Genomic DNA, 14094 nt, shown 5'->3' on the forward strand with positions numbered 1-14094 from the left:
CCTGGGTGTGTCGTGATGGATATGAATATATCAAATTTATTATTAAAGAAATACAGTATTTTAGATTTGACAGAGGATGGTATCAGTTACTTGATACTGATGTGTGAGCATTTGCTAGATTTCCTAAACAAAGTTATCTTAGCTAATAAAAAACGAACAGCAGCTAATGGGGCTCGACACTTTAAACCAAAACAGCACCAAAAAGTCTCTGGTTCCTACAGTGTTTTCTATATCACTGAACTAATTTGAATAGTTCTCTGCATACATCAGTATCTTTCATAGTGAGTAAATCATACTGTTACGTCAAAAGTATTTCCTCTCTTTCTGAACTATCCCAAAGTTTGTCTGTCAAAGACAAACTTCTGCCACAAAACAATCAAATAGTGATTGGAAACAGCAAATAAGATCTGCGTCTTCCTAAATGCACATAACTGTATACACCTCTAAATATGCATAATAACACAGCAGAGTAGTTTATTCTATTTAATAAACTGCTAAATAAAACAAGGTAAGACTGGTTCTGCAGCTGCCATACAGTAATTATTAAGAAGAATGTTTGTTCTTCATCTAATCATCTAATTATCTGTGTGGGTTTGTGACAATTTCCATCTTTTTGTGACTTAGAACTCGATTGATAGTGGAGAGTATGCAATATGTTGGCCTAAAAAATGCGTTAGAGAATCTAATCCCTGCTATGTATCATATTTATTCCTGTAAATGTGATTTATTTGAAATAAGTCATACGGACATGACGCAATTCATGTATGACTTAAACTGTCAACAATGTCTGCATCATTGTTGATAATTCCTGTAGTTCAGTGGCAGTGAGTCAGACTCTCTACTGTGCATGTGCAGTGACAATGACTAAACAAAAAAATGCCTATAGCTTCAAGGTGATGTACAAAGCTTTGAGCAGAAAATCAATCTGCTCAGTTTCATTCCTTTGCTGTGCTGACTCTCTCAGCTTAATCTGATGCGTTCCTAATGTGGACATATCCCATCAGATAGGCTATCATGTTACACAGTCTCAGACATTCATTTAGGCCAAATTAAATGGATAATGACTCAGTAGAAAAGTGAAATACTGGTTTGTCATGGAGGTGTTTTTACAAAGCTGTACATCCACAATCAGTGACTGTGACGGCCTCTGTTGGGAAACAATACAAGGACCACTCTATTTCCTTTCTACTGCTTAGACAAACCTAAAAAAAGATGGCAGATAATAAACCTCAAGTACTGTGGAGGAAGGGGCGCCATTTTCTCTCCTGGCCCCCTCTACGAGCTCTCCATGCTATGGAAACAGACAGACGGAGGATACTCTTCTCTGGCCCAGTCTCTGCAAGGTGCCATGGCAGCCGAGGAGATAGGGCTGATGTAATCAGGATGGGTGTGCCCTGGTTACCATGGAGACAGTCTGTCAGTACTGTCCGGATGCTCCGACTGCCTCATTACACAAAAACAGAGCATACGCCATATAAAACCAGCTCCGTTGCACAGTTGCAAAGTGGGGAGGGCGATAACAATGACACGCCTTAGTCCACAACACTGGCATCCATATTAACATGCACCCAAAACAGATGGCTCTCAGCATGCTGGTGTGTATAAACTTATTTTTCCGAAACACCCACCAGCGTCTCTAACCCCCTCTCCTCTTTGTGTTTTTTTTTTCTTTCAGACACACACACACGCAGCATAAAGGATCTGTCATCAGGGCGTGTCCGTGTGAAAGGAGGCGCAGGTAAACAGTGCTGTTGATTCCCCAACACATGATAAATACAATTAGATGACAAATGTACACATGTAAAGCACACACACACACCCACGAATTCAAGAGACTACACACCTATAGTGTCATGAATATGTAACCTACATGCAGAGATAACAGTCCATCTCTCACAGCCACAAAACACAAACAACTGAGCAATGAGCAATGTCAACACAGAAAACACATCAGTACCCTGGCCCTTCCAGCTGCTCCAGGAGCTTTCCTTCTTGGTCACGTCTGCAGTGGCCTGCATGCTGGTGATCAGTTATGTCCCTGCTCTCTCTCTTCCTTTCTCTTTATGGTCTCCGTTATCTTCTTTGTCTCCCTCTTCGGCAGCACCGACTCACTCACTCATCCCAGAAAGGCATGAATGGTCGAAAAGGATGCAGGAGAGAGGCTAAGATGACAGAGAGGGAGGAAGGGAGGGAGGGAGGAAAAGGTTTCCAAGGTGCTGCCGGCTCGCGGAGCACGCAGACTGATGCTGTGGAGCAGCGCTGGATGGAACAGAAGGAGCAAGAGAAAGTGCGTATGTGTATGTCTGTGTGTATGTGTGTGTGTGTGTGTGTGTGTGTGTGTGTGTGTGCTGGGGGAAGAGGGGGAGGGGGGGGGTTTCAAATTGTAAACACCACACCACAGTTGCTGCTGCAGCAAACCGTCCATGCAATGATTAAGAGCTTTGGGGGGTAAGAGGGTGGGTGGGGATCTTTGGAGGCTAAACCCTTTTTTTTTTGAAAGGGAAGGTACACTAGCTTTCACAATAAAAGCCCTAACAGAGCATCAGAACAGACTAGTAATAGTGGGGGGGCAAGTGGTGGGAGGGTTATCCCACATATGCTTTGATGAGACACCAAAGCTGAAGGATGCATTGTCAAATACTTTCAAGCATGCTGTGCAGGCTCTCCTTGTAGCTTGTTAGTTTTTGTTCAATATAAGAGAAACATATATACAGGCTACAAAAAATAACTTCCTTTTTAAAAGTCTGATGTCATGTTCCACACCACGCAGAATGCAATAGCTATATTTTCTGAAGGCTTGACTTGAGACCACGTTGCTATGGAAAAATATGGCAAACATCCAGCTCCATTGTTTATTTGCGCAGAACAATATTTAAGGGTTCAAATAGCTGCTTCTACTATGACTACGGATAAAGGAAGAGGCAAAGTGCTTGTACTTTAATAATTCATAACGAGACACTGTGCATTACAGCACATTACAGCACTGCTCCTTGTTTAGTGCCTTCAGGATGTGTTTGTGCTTTATGGTTTCCTCCGTAGAATATATTTATAATGCAAACGGAGCTGTAAAAATAAAAGACTTGGGACTGAAAAAGCAACAGAGGATGCTCACAAGCTAATTGCAGAAGAAACAGCACAGTCACTGTGGTGTCAGCACTGAGCAGAAAACAATAGTCTGGGGCTAACGTCATTTCTCAATCCTATCAAAGCCGTTGTTCTTGTCATCTCTGTCCTCCCCCCCTGCAGACTGCCACACCTCACACCTTCTGCTCACTGCAGACTTGACAGGCTTTAATGCCAATACCAACCAAGAGGGGAAAAAAACAGATTTTTCTAAACCAGACTGAACATGCTCCCCCATCACTGTTGCTATGGCAACTGGTGTGGAATTGCACTGCCTGATGCAAACAATATCTGCTGGTCTTTAACAGAGCAGCAGTGACGAAGGTGCACTGCGTCCTCTAGTGGTTGATAAAAAAATACATGTGACCTGTTTTTTAGCATTTCCAGAACCTTCTTACACTCTGAGTAAACAAAACAAGACGAGCCTTTTCTATTGGTATTAATTAATATCATGTCAGCTTGTAAAATTATACAGTTTATTTACATACGTACCGGACTCAATGGTCACATTCTGTTCAACTGGAGTGCAACAGTAGTAGCACAAAGTAAGTTCTGGGCAACATACGCACCTGTCTCTGAAGGCCACAGAGGAACTGATGTAAACAACAACATTCATTCACATGTAATTTCTTTCCTGCTGGATTTTTGTGAAATTTAAGAGGTAGCCTTCAAAGCCCTTAAGTAGGAGTGTGCCCCAGTTTTGACATCAGAAGATTATGTAAACCCACTGTTTACAAGGACAGAGAGAACAGCCAATAGAAGTCAAAATACCCATGCCAACATCAAATGCGCAGCTTAGACAGCATTAACTCCTGCTGACTGTGACTGGCTTGCCTGTCTTATCTAATCACAGAATGTGATGTAAGAAGCCTGATGCTGTCAAGATGCTGAAAGAGCTCAATATTAGTTATTTTATAGTTTGTGCTATTTCCACTGAAAGCAGAGAGTAATGTTTGAAGGTTAGACAAAATAGCTGTTGAGTCTCAATTGTAATTCATGGCCATAAATGTGAATCAGTGCATCCTCTCTCCACTTTTTTCCCCAAACATACCACCAGGGGGAAGCAGACTTCAAGAAAGCACTACACAAGCACCTCCCACCCACTCCTGGCACAGAGGTACACACTCAGCAGTGGAACATCCCATCTCTCTCAGCAATCCTTTTTACTTTCCCAGCCTTGTCAACAAAACAATGCAACAGCACACCATGCAGGTAGCTACCGGGAGGTAAACAAACACAAGTAGTAAATATGCTGTCAGTGATCTCTTAAGTCTTTTTAATCAGTAAGTATGATGGGAAAGGTTTTAAACACAAATGCACATGCATTATCTCTTTCAACTGGGCATGAAGACACATCTGCAGACATGACACTACCTGTTCCACGAGCTGACTGCAATATTTCTGGAAAGCCAAAACTCATGATAGTGGCTTATAAACCACGCTGCAACCACTGCAACAATGAACAGATTACAGACACGTTTTCTGAAATCCTGAAACTTTCACAGTGAATCAGTATGAAAACTTGTTCTTATATTTTTGTGCAGAGGGAAACTATTTATCCCTTAGAAAACACCAGGTTTTGGGTAAAGGAGAAAGGCAAAACTTATAGGACTAACCTTTTTGTTTGTTAAAGCCCTCCAGAAACATTGATGTAGCAGGTTTTCCAAGATCTCCTTTGCCCTCACTGGTGTTCTTGTGCATGTCGTCCTGATGGGGCTTCTCCAATCGCACCTCTGGGGGCACAGCCGCAGTTGGGGGCTTGGGCTTGCTGGGGCGATCCTCCTCTGTTTTCACTGGGGTCTTGACCTTTTCTGTTGTGATCAGGGATTCAGCTGGCGCCGCCTCAGCCGTGCTGCGGGGAGGGACGACGCTGGGAACCAGGGGAGAGGGAGGGCTGACTCCCTGTTTGGGGCCACTGAAGCCCTGCTCTCTCTTTGGGCTCTCTTCTGATGCAGACTCAATGAAGAGATCACTGTCAAGCTCTGCCTCTCTCTCTTCCCTCAGAATGCTGTAGGCTGTAGGTGGAGCGTGGTTGCCAGCCAGGCCAAAACCACCCTTGGCGACAGGGGGATTGTCAAACGGGTTGTTAGGCTGGCTGAAAGTGCCCTTGCTTTTAGGCGGCTGGGCAAATGGGTTGCTACTGGCCTTGGGAGGCTCCTCAGACACCAGCTCGATCTCTGAGTCTCCAGACTCTGCACTGCTGCCATCGTGCTCCCCGCTGCCGGCCTTTGTGCCTGGACCGCTTTTGGAAGCTGCAGGCTTCGCTGCATCAGCCTTGAATATGTCATGGGAAGAGAATTCTTTCTCTGCTCACAAAGAAATGCAGAGAGAAGTGGGAACGTTCATTCAGTCTAGAAATACAGGCATACAGTATGTGCACATATAACATAAAGCTAGAGTTACATTTGAAAAAAGAAATTACACATTCTCCCTCTTAGACAAAAAGCTGACATCATAAGCAGTAAAAAGCATCCTGGCTCAGTGCAGTACACTCAGCTAATGCTAGCTAATGTTAACAAACTTTAAATAGTCATTATGTAGGATTTTATACATATCAGCTACTCCTATATCTAACCATGTGACAGGTGTGTGTGTGTGTGTGTGTGCTGTGCCTACGTGTTGGCGAAGCGTTGGGAGTGGAAGCAGGGCTCTCATCCTCTGGCTCTGATAGTGTCACAGTAGGAACCCCCTGCAAGCCCACACTGAGTACGTTTTCACGCTCAGACCCGCTGACTGGAGAGGGGTGTTGCTGCAGCTCAGCCTTGGAAGCTGGAGGAGGCTGGGACTCGGTCAAGGTGATCTTCACCGGGCTGGCTGTTTGCGGGGTGCCGCCCAGGTTTCGGTAGGAGCGATAATCTGACAGCTCTTCATCAGATGGCTCTTCCACGTAGGGAAAGGAATGGGAGCCCAGTGCTGGACCAAGGTTCTCCTCTTCCTCTTCCTCCTCATCCTCCTCATCTCTGCCAGGGTTCTTGTCTATGTAGCTTCCCAGCAAGTCACGACCAGCCAGGCTCGTGTCCACCAGGCTGTGCTGAGCCCCCTGGTGCTGATCGTGGCGCTCATCCCCGTGGCTGATGTCCATGTAGTTGTAGGATTCTGTCTTGTCTGAGCCCAGCAGAGATTTTGGCATGTCATCAACAAGGTCAGAAGTCATCTTGGTGCTGGAGCCGAAGCTGTAGGAGTCGCTGGAGAAATGGTCCAAGGCAGATGAGCCAGTGGAGGGCTTGGAGGGCTTCAAGTCTTCTGATAGGTAGGAGGCTTCCCGGCCCGATGTGAAGCTCTGATTGGACAGCAGGGAAGTGTACACATCACCGTCATCATTCATAGGCTTCCTGAACAGGCCCGACATGGAGTCATCTACAAAAACCAACAGAGAGAGAAAGAGAAAGATGTGAAACTTGAGGAGGAATGGCAGCACTCTCTGTGTCACACGATCAAATCAAATCAGCCTGTGTCTGAGCTGTTTGATTAATGAAAACATCCAGTTAAACAAGGCTACGCTTGAGCCAGCGCTGCTGCCAGGGAGAGGGGCTGTGGCACTGTGAGAGCAGCACAGTCAGACTGGGTGCACGGCTCTGCAGATCAGTGAGGCAGCAGTAACAGAGGGTACTTGTACCCGGTGTGGGACAAAGGGGGATTGTTCAGACCCCAAAAACCACAGTGCCACAGCCAGAGTCTGTTCTAAATCATGCAGGCAAAAGGCTGCCTGCAGGCACATCTCTGCTCTGTAAGCACTAATCCTGCATCTCCCCTGACAAATTACACAAGTGTCATGAAAACACACACACAAACATGAAACATATGAAGAATATACTTTGATATGTGCAAGCTGGCATCTGAGCTTAACAACATTTAAATGGTTTAAGTTTGGCTAGGCTAGGCTAACAAAACTGTTAAACGATAATTGTATAAAATAAATATTTCAAAACACGCATTAGCATGCTAATGGAATGCTGGTATTAAACACACACAATACTGAAATAATAATGATTACATTCATATAGTTACTGGTGTTTTAAACTACATTTAAGAATTAAAACTGGACATGGAGCGATGGTGTTCAGCTGTATGTGCGCTTGTGTGTGCTCTGCTGTGAAATATCACTCAACATCTTACTGAATAATTTGTTGCAGTGTTGCAGAGAAACGATAAAGACACTCACATTACATATGACTTGCAAAACAGGAAGACGAGGATGTGATAGGAATGTTATTTTAAACCATCAGGTCAGAAATCAAGGTCAAGAGAAGCATTCAGATTTGTTGACTTTATGTCCAACTTCCAGTCAAAGTCTTTAAACTCCAACAACAAACATGCATAACCTCATGTTCATACATAAAATATACAACCATAACAATAGCACCCACACAGAAAAACACACGCTGTATGAGATCTAATGTTTCTGTTGTGATGTGTACAAGTCAGAGTTTACACTTCCACAAACTGAGCTCCTCCTCCTGCTCTCTAGCCCTGCTTCTCCCAGGGCAGCGGTGGTGCTATAAATAGGCTGGGTCCAGCTGCTGGGCTGGATGAAGGGGGAAGATTTAAAATAGCAGCCTTAGGGTTAGCTTTGGAGGATGCAGACTGACTGACAGAAGACCCAACAGGTCAGGACGTCCCGTTCCTTCCTTCACTTCCTCTTAAAGGCCTCACCGCCCTTTCCTTCTGCTGTCCTTCCTGCCGCTGCACCCTCAGTCATTAACAATACATCATACCGCAGTACAATGACATAAACACTACACACCCATGCTGGGACACAGGAGGAGGGGTGATGTGACATAGAGGAAAAGCAAACCAGGCCCAGCTGCTTTTGAGCTGCAGGTTATTTTCTATTTAACAAGCAAAAATGTCTTGTAGAACAACATCTGAGCTGCCTATGGATCCAAGCAATATGTGAATAGATGGGCACAGCTGTTGAGCCAAGTTCATTTCAGTGACATGAATGCCCTTGATGCACTGTGCTAAAGTAGACCGATGTGTAATCCTCTTAGTCTACTACCATCGTATAGATCCCATCAGCCATCACCCTGGCAACACCATCATAATCTAACACTCACTGATTCACTGTACAAATACCTACCGTGCAGATGTGGGAAGCACTCAAAGCCACTACACTGTGAAGAGAGTTGATCTGTGGCAATGCACCCCCTCTTTCTTTGTCAGCCCGTTCTACGTAACAACACAGCCACACTCGCCAGCAGTTGCATAAGGCATCTGCAACAATTAAGAGGCTGGATGCTTGTCTTTAGCAGCCACGAGGGAAGAAGCCACTCTGAGCAGATAACTTGACAAAGTTGATGCGTTGCGTTTGAGGGTATTTTGATTTTCTGATATGGTGTAGCACCCAGATGCTGGGGGAGAGGGGGGAGACCCCACCAGGCTGAAGCAAATGCTTTGCTCCGCTCAGATGGGATTGGACGTGACAACAGAGGAATTCTCGGCTCACACTGTAGCCACCCCACATAATCATGTCACTGAAAGTATGGTGCAGTTAAACAAATAAGTCCTGGTGGATGTGCTGCGAAGGAGCAGTCCTTTTGTTGTCCTCTGTACAGCCAGTGCAGCTCTGAAACTAATGCAGCCTGACAATCTGTGCTATGCCAAGGCATGGGCTCCTAATTACCAGGCTACAGACAAAAACATGTGAGCACAGACAATATCAAAAGAGCCAGAGTTGCAAAATGAATACATTATCACTTTGAGGGTTTACTGAGCTGCACTCTGGGTTTTTCTGCCTTACTGATCCATTGCAGTTATTCAAGATAGAATAAAAAGAATTAAGTAATACAAAGGAATTTTAAAACTGGCCACAGACAGCCACAGCTGAATTTGCTAGTCTCGATCACATCATGTTATCTCACTTCCTCTGAGTCCAGTGCAGAGACAGATGAGATGTTGCTGGTTCATGACAACAACAAGCTGGGCTGACTTTGAAAGGAACAGTCTATTCAATCGGTGTTGTCCCAGCAGTATTTCAGCTGTACTGTTATAACCATCTGTAACTCTACAGCATTGTAATGATTCCTTTACTCCATCCATGACCCTCTCAACTGTGGTGTTACCTTTCAGGAGTACTCTTTCATTCCAGTGACCTTGTGGAAACCAATCCATCAAGATGCTTACTGTGCTCCTCTTTCAAAGCCATCTGTGCTTTTGACGTTAAACAATATGTTGTAGCTTTATTGTTATATTATTTTTATTATTCTTTTTTACTAGGAGCTGCGTAAATCTTTTTTTAGGAAGATAAAAACAGAAATTAATCCGTAATGAAAAAAAAAGGCTAATTTTCACATTTATTATTTGAGAGAATATAGAGGCAAATCACAGGCTGAAAACTAAAAACTAACTAACTAAAAACTAATTTCATTTTTTAGTATTTGCTTTTTATTGTTAATCTGTACAGAACTAAACTACAGTATGATTCCACTGCGTTGAGGTATAATATTAAATTCCTATATTAAGGCCCTTGCTCATTTGTCACAGTTTAACTGAAGACCCACTTCATGTCTTAAAGGTCTCTGTCTTTAAAAGCTTTAGTTAGACGATTATGTTCATCATGTATTGATTACAATATCCTTGGTTCAACAAATACATGAATGTAAGTCACTAACTGTCCCACTTTAATGTCAGTAAAGAAGAGGAAAACGGAGAGCACAAAGCCGGTCTATGCTGAGGGCTGAGGTACAACAAAACTACTGGCAGGGGTCGATAGGAGAACAGCTGTGCTGAGGGATTCAGCTGCTCTGAGCTGCATTGATCCAAGACAATGAGGACGCACAATTACTGTAAGAATCGTCAGTGTATCCACTGTTCTTAAAAAAAATCGCTAGAGGCCACACAGGACAAATGTTGTTGTTCCAGCGACTTTTGTCAAAGATAAATCAATCTAGACACAGTTTAAATAAAAGCTGATCTGTCCTCATTCAGATTCTGAGGCCATGGTACGTACAGTACCTGTCTTCCTCTGTATCGATCATATTTTTCTTGCTTGGATAGAGCTTTATGGATGAATGAAGAGGATGTGGGAGGATCCAGACTGAGTGTCAGCAGGCTGTCTGCTTTGGGTCAAAGCTGTCAGCTTAGTGTGACTTTGGCATTTCACTTTCATTGTACAGACAGAATTTAGGATTGAGGAGTTTGAACGCAGGCAGCAAAGCATGCATGTGTAGGCCAAAATAACCTACACACAGGATGTAAATGGACTATGCTGTTTGTAAGTGCCTTTGCTGATAGTAGGTCTAATCCCACGGGTTGTTTTGAAATACTCTGCTGAGGGATTACTCCATAGCCACAGGCTAGAGAGCTGTACTGAGACAGAAGGATCGTGGACATAGCATCATATTTCACATGCAGGCCTTTAATTGTTTTTAGAGTAAACACAGGGGATCAAAGAGAAGCCAAATTATGATTTGATAATACAATGAGAGCAGTAATGCATTGTTACCGTCCCTTGCAGTGGAGCCTTTTGGGCTCAGCTTTTATCTTTTATCCTTTAGCATTAGCTAATTGGTCCTGAAGACAGATGAAGATGAATGAGACTGTAAACTTGGCAGGTGGCACATAAGATGAGCACTTAGGCCCAGACACAATAGTTCATATTGTACACATGTTAAGCACTATTTAAATATGTAAGGTGCTGGACAACACATTTTTTAACCACAATAGCTAATGGAAGTGCATGCAGATACTGGCTCACACCTGGGAGCTGCTCTGCTGACCACTGACATCTAAGTGTCCTTTGACAGAGGAAGATGCCAAACTAAAAGTGTCTGGGAAGGAAAGGACAGTCCTTTGTATTTCCAGTTTTGTACCCCGACAGTCTGGCCATTTGAACTATCGGCCCTCTCATCACAGCCTCGCCTCTCTCGCCATTAAGCTGCTCCCCCCACTCCCCTACTCCTTCCCTCCTCCTCCTCTTCCTCCGCTGTATTATCTTGCATCTTTATCATCCAGTCTGAAAAGACCTAGCACTGCTTGGCCCCCTGGGAACGGGAGCAGAGCTCTCACCAACTAAAGGCACAAATGCACTGTGCTGGCTTATGCAGTCCAGCCGAGTCCACTAAGTGCTTTCTCTATCTGAAAGACATGGAAAAGACCCAGCCAGACATATGCTGTCTCATCCTTGTCGCTGATGATATGCTGAAATGGAGAAAGACTTGAGTCTAATCCACCTGTCAGGGACTGGATTGTGAGAGCACGTTTCTCATGACTGATGCAGACTTTGTCAGGACATGATGAGGTGACTGTTATACTGCACTGTGAGGAGTTATAAAGAGCCTACTCGAGGAAAAAAAAAAGAAAGATGTCAAAATGCAGTGTCACTGTTTGTGTACAATATGCACTTAGTTGTTTTCATCTATGCCAGAGAGCAGGGGAGAGCTATTAGACACACTCTCCTAAAAACAAACTCCACTGCAGGGGTTTCACAGCACATCAGGCTTGGTCATGATGCAGCAACATCTTCCACAACTTTCTATCTCACGCCTCGTGAAACCTTCACAGGATGGGAAACTTTTAAAGATAAAAGATGCTCCGCTGTGCTGTTCCGCCTGTGATCCGAGGCTTAGGTTCTGCCCGGTGGTAATTTAATACAGCTGAAATCAGCATTATTGGGGTCCAGTGGGTAGATCGTTGTTGTGAACAAGATTTAGGACAGGCACAGATCGATTACTTAGAGAGGCAATTCTAGACATCTTGAAGAGATACTATTTCACTGCCTGCACTGTTCAAAGGCCAAGTTTCTTCTCTGGCTTCAGTAAAAAAAAACATCTAAGTTCTGAAACTTTTAATATTATTATCCACTGGGAAAGTGATGACGTACAGAAGCAGTTATTGGCAGTGAATGTGTTTGACAGAGATTTTAAACTGACTATAACATGAACATAATGTCTGGTCAAGAGGAAAACGTCCTCTCTGCCCTAAGAGATGCGATGAGATCTGCACTGTTCTCTCTAAGAACATAAGTGACAGAGTGATTTAATTCACTGCTATGGACACGGCTCAGTGGGAGCTGCTGCAATAAGAGACAACTATTCTTTTCTCTGTTAAGAATCAAAACAAAGTCTGTGTGTGTGTGTGTGTATGTGTGTGTGCTCGTGTTTGTCTGTGTGCACCTACACAAGTCTGAGCTTGTCTGGCACACTGTTATGAAAGTAGACCATGTGCTTTGTTTACTTTTTCTATAAAAAGTGAAGTAAAACGCTGACTAGCCGGTTCATCATTTCACATGTATTTTACATGCAGTCTGCTTCAAGAGGATCAATTTTAGCTTTCATAGGTTATGTCAATTTTGCAATGGCTTCTTCCCCCATTGCAGCACTTAAAGCTTTGGATGTTTGAGTTCTGTTTTAATTCCTAATTCTGTCTCAAAAGATTAGGCCAATTTATTTATGTCAATGATGCTCTTGCACCTCACAGATATACAAAAAAGACCAGTTTCTTTCTTGTTTTGGACCAGCAGTCGCCAGCGAAATGAGAAAGGCCTGAGTAGCAAAGAGAGGAAACTAGGCGGCGATTTTTTTAAAACATTATCTCATGAATTTTTCAGTGAATTCGTGAATGAAAGTGCAGGGCTCTAGTTTTGCTCGCCAAGCGAATAGTGAGCCCTGTTTCTTCAGGATTAAAAATAGCAGCATGAGCCGAGGCTGTGCTGAGGAGAGTGACGGACTTAGAACTGAGGTCTGCAATGATGTTCCCACAAAAACACAGCCTCCAGCATCCAATAATATAAAAATATCATCAGCTATACCAAAACAGGGATGCGGGAATCTTACATCACACATGCGACTTACTTAAGGACTAATGAAATATGTTGGTGAAGTGTGTCTCTGTTTATAAACTGTAGGATTAAGTTATTTTTTATCCAGTCCCTGGCTATGAAAGCTAGGGGGCTTAGGCCTGTAATCCTATTTATCATCCCTCTACCCCATCATATCAAAAATGCAGGTATTTATTATAAATATAGGCCAGGATGTGGGAGCTGGTCCATCAGTTATAGGCCACTGAAAGTTCAACAGGCTATTTGTTACTGCGTGCTGCATCTGAACCATCCCTACAGTCTCCAGTCTCATCAACCGAAGAACTAAATAGACTAGTGGGAAAAACAGTGGGTCATATTTGATGTTTTACCTCAGATTAAACCTGTAACCTGTAGAATTCAGTTTGAAGATGTCAAACATGAGTCCTGTCAGCATCGCTGTTGTGACAGCCTGATTTACCATCATCCTGTGGAAGTTACTCCCTTGCATCTTTGTTTCTGTGTTTTCAAACCCAGAAGTTTTAACTCAGCTGACAGACAGGTCGTCTGTCGTTACGCTACATCTGTCACAGATGGACTCGGCTGCTTCTCTCTTGGTTGTGTTTACACCTGAAATACCTGGAAATAAACCTAATTTGGCAGAAATACTGTAAATTGGTAAATAATTAGACTTAAACTGCGATAAGCGCCCGCTTTACCTGTAGATGCAGTTTCCATAGCAACGGGAGGCCTTTTCCCGTAGTCCTGAAAAGGATGAAATTGTTGATCCAGGTCGCTCTCCGCCTCGCCGCCTCTCGGCTTGAATTCTTCACGTAGCTCGTCGAACCGGGTCGGTGTGTTACCAAACAGGCCGTTCCTCTCATAGTCATCCCCGAACCACTTCCCTTCCGAGCCTAGCTCCTCACCGGGTTGAGCAGACATGCTTTTTTCCCCTGTTGTCGGACAAAAGATACACTAGCCGCCGAGCTTCTTCTTCTTCTTCTTCTTCTTCTTCTTCTCCTCCTCTACCGCGTACACCGGGGCTGGACTGTAAATGAGCGTTTGCGCTAGGACGAGTGACGGAGACAAACACACAACAATGCGGTTCCTGGCTGGCGTCTGTCAACTGAGCCTGGGGTTTGTAGACGCCACAGATGAGGCGGAGCGGTCGGTCGGTCGGTCGGGGAGCAGTAGGAGAGGAGTGAGGTTGATTGTTTTAGTTCACTGCTCCGACG

General features: G+C 44.0%; 1 protein-coding gene across 2 annotated transcripts in view; it reads right to left on the bottom strand.

The window, feature by feature from the left end:
• Positions 1–13980, bottom strand: part of rtn1a (reticulon 1a) — a 19912-nt gene extending 5932 nt beyond the window's left edge. The window contains exons 1-3 of one of the 2 annotated variants that reach the window (XM_018690024.2): positions 13579–13980; positions 5740–6480; positions 4740–5429 (exon numbers count right to left, since the gene is read on the bottom strand). In XM_018690024.2, the coding sequence (XP_018545540.1) occupies positions 4740–5429; positions 5740–6480; positions 13579–13801 (1654 nt within the window). In that variant the 5' untranslated portion in view covers positions 13802–13980. Of the gene's footprint in view, positions 1–1957; positions 2309–4739; positions 5430–5739; positions 6481–13578 lie in introns of those variants that run through there. The other variant, XM_018690025.2, reaches the window with a different exon arrangement.
• Positions 13981–14094: the final 114 nt, after the last annotated feature.

Source organism: Lates calcarifer, linkage group LG19 (assembly GCF_001640805.2).
Source record: "Lates calcarifer isolate ASB-BC8 linkage group LG19, TLL_Latcal_v3, whole genome shotgun sequence".
NCBI lineage: Eukaryota > Metazoa > Chordata > Actinopteri > Centropomidae > Lates > Lates calcarifer.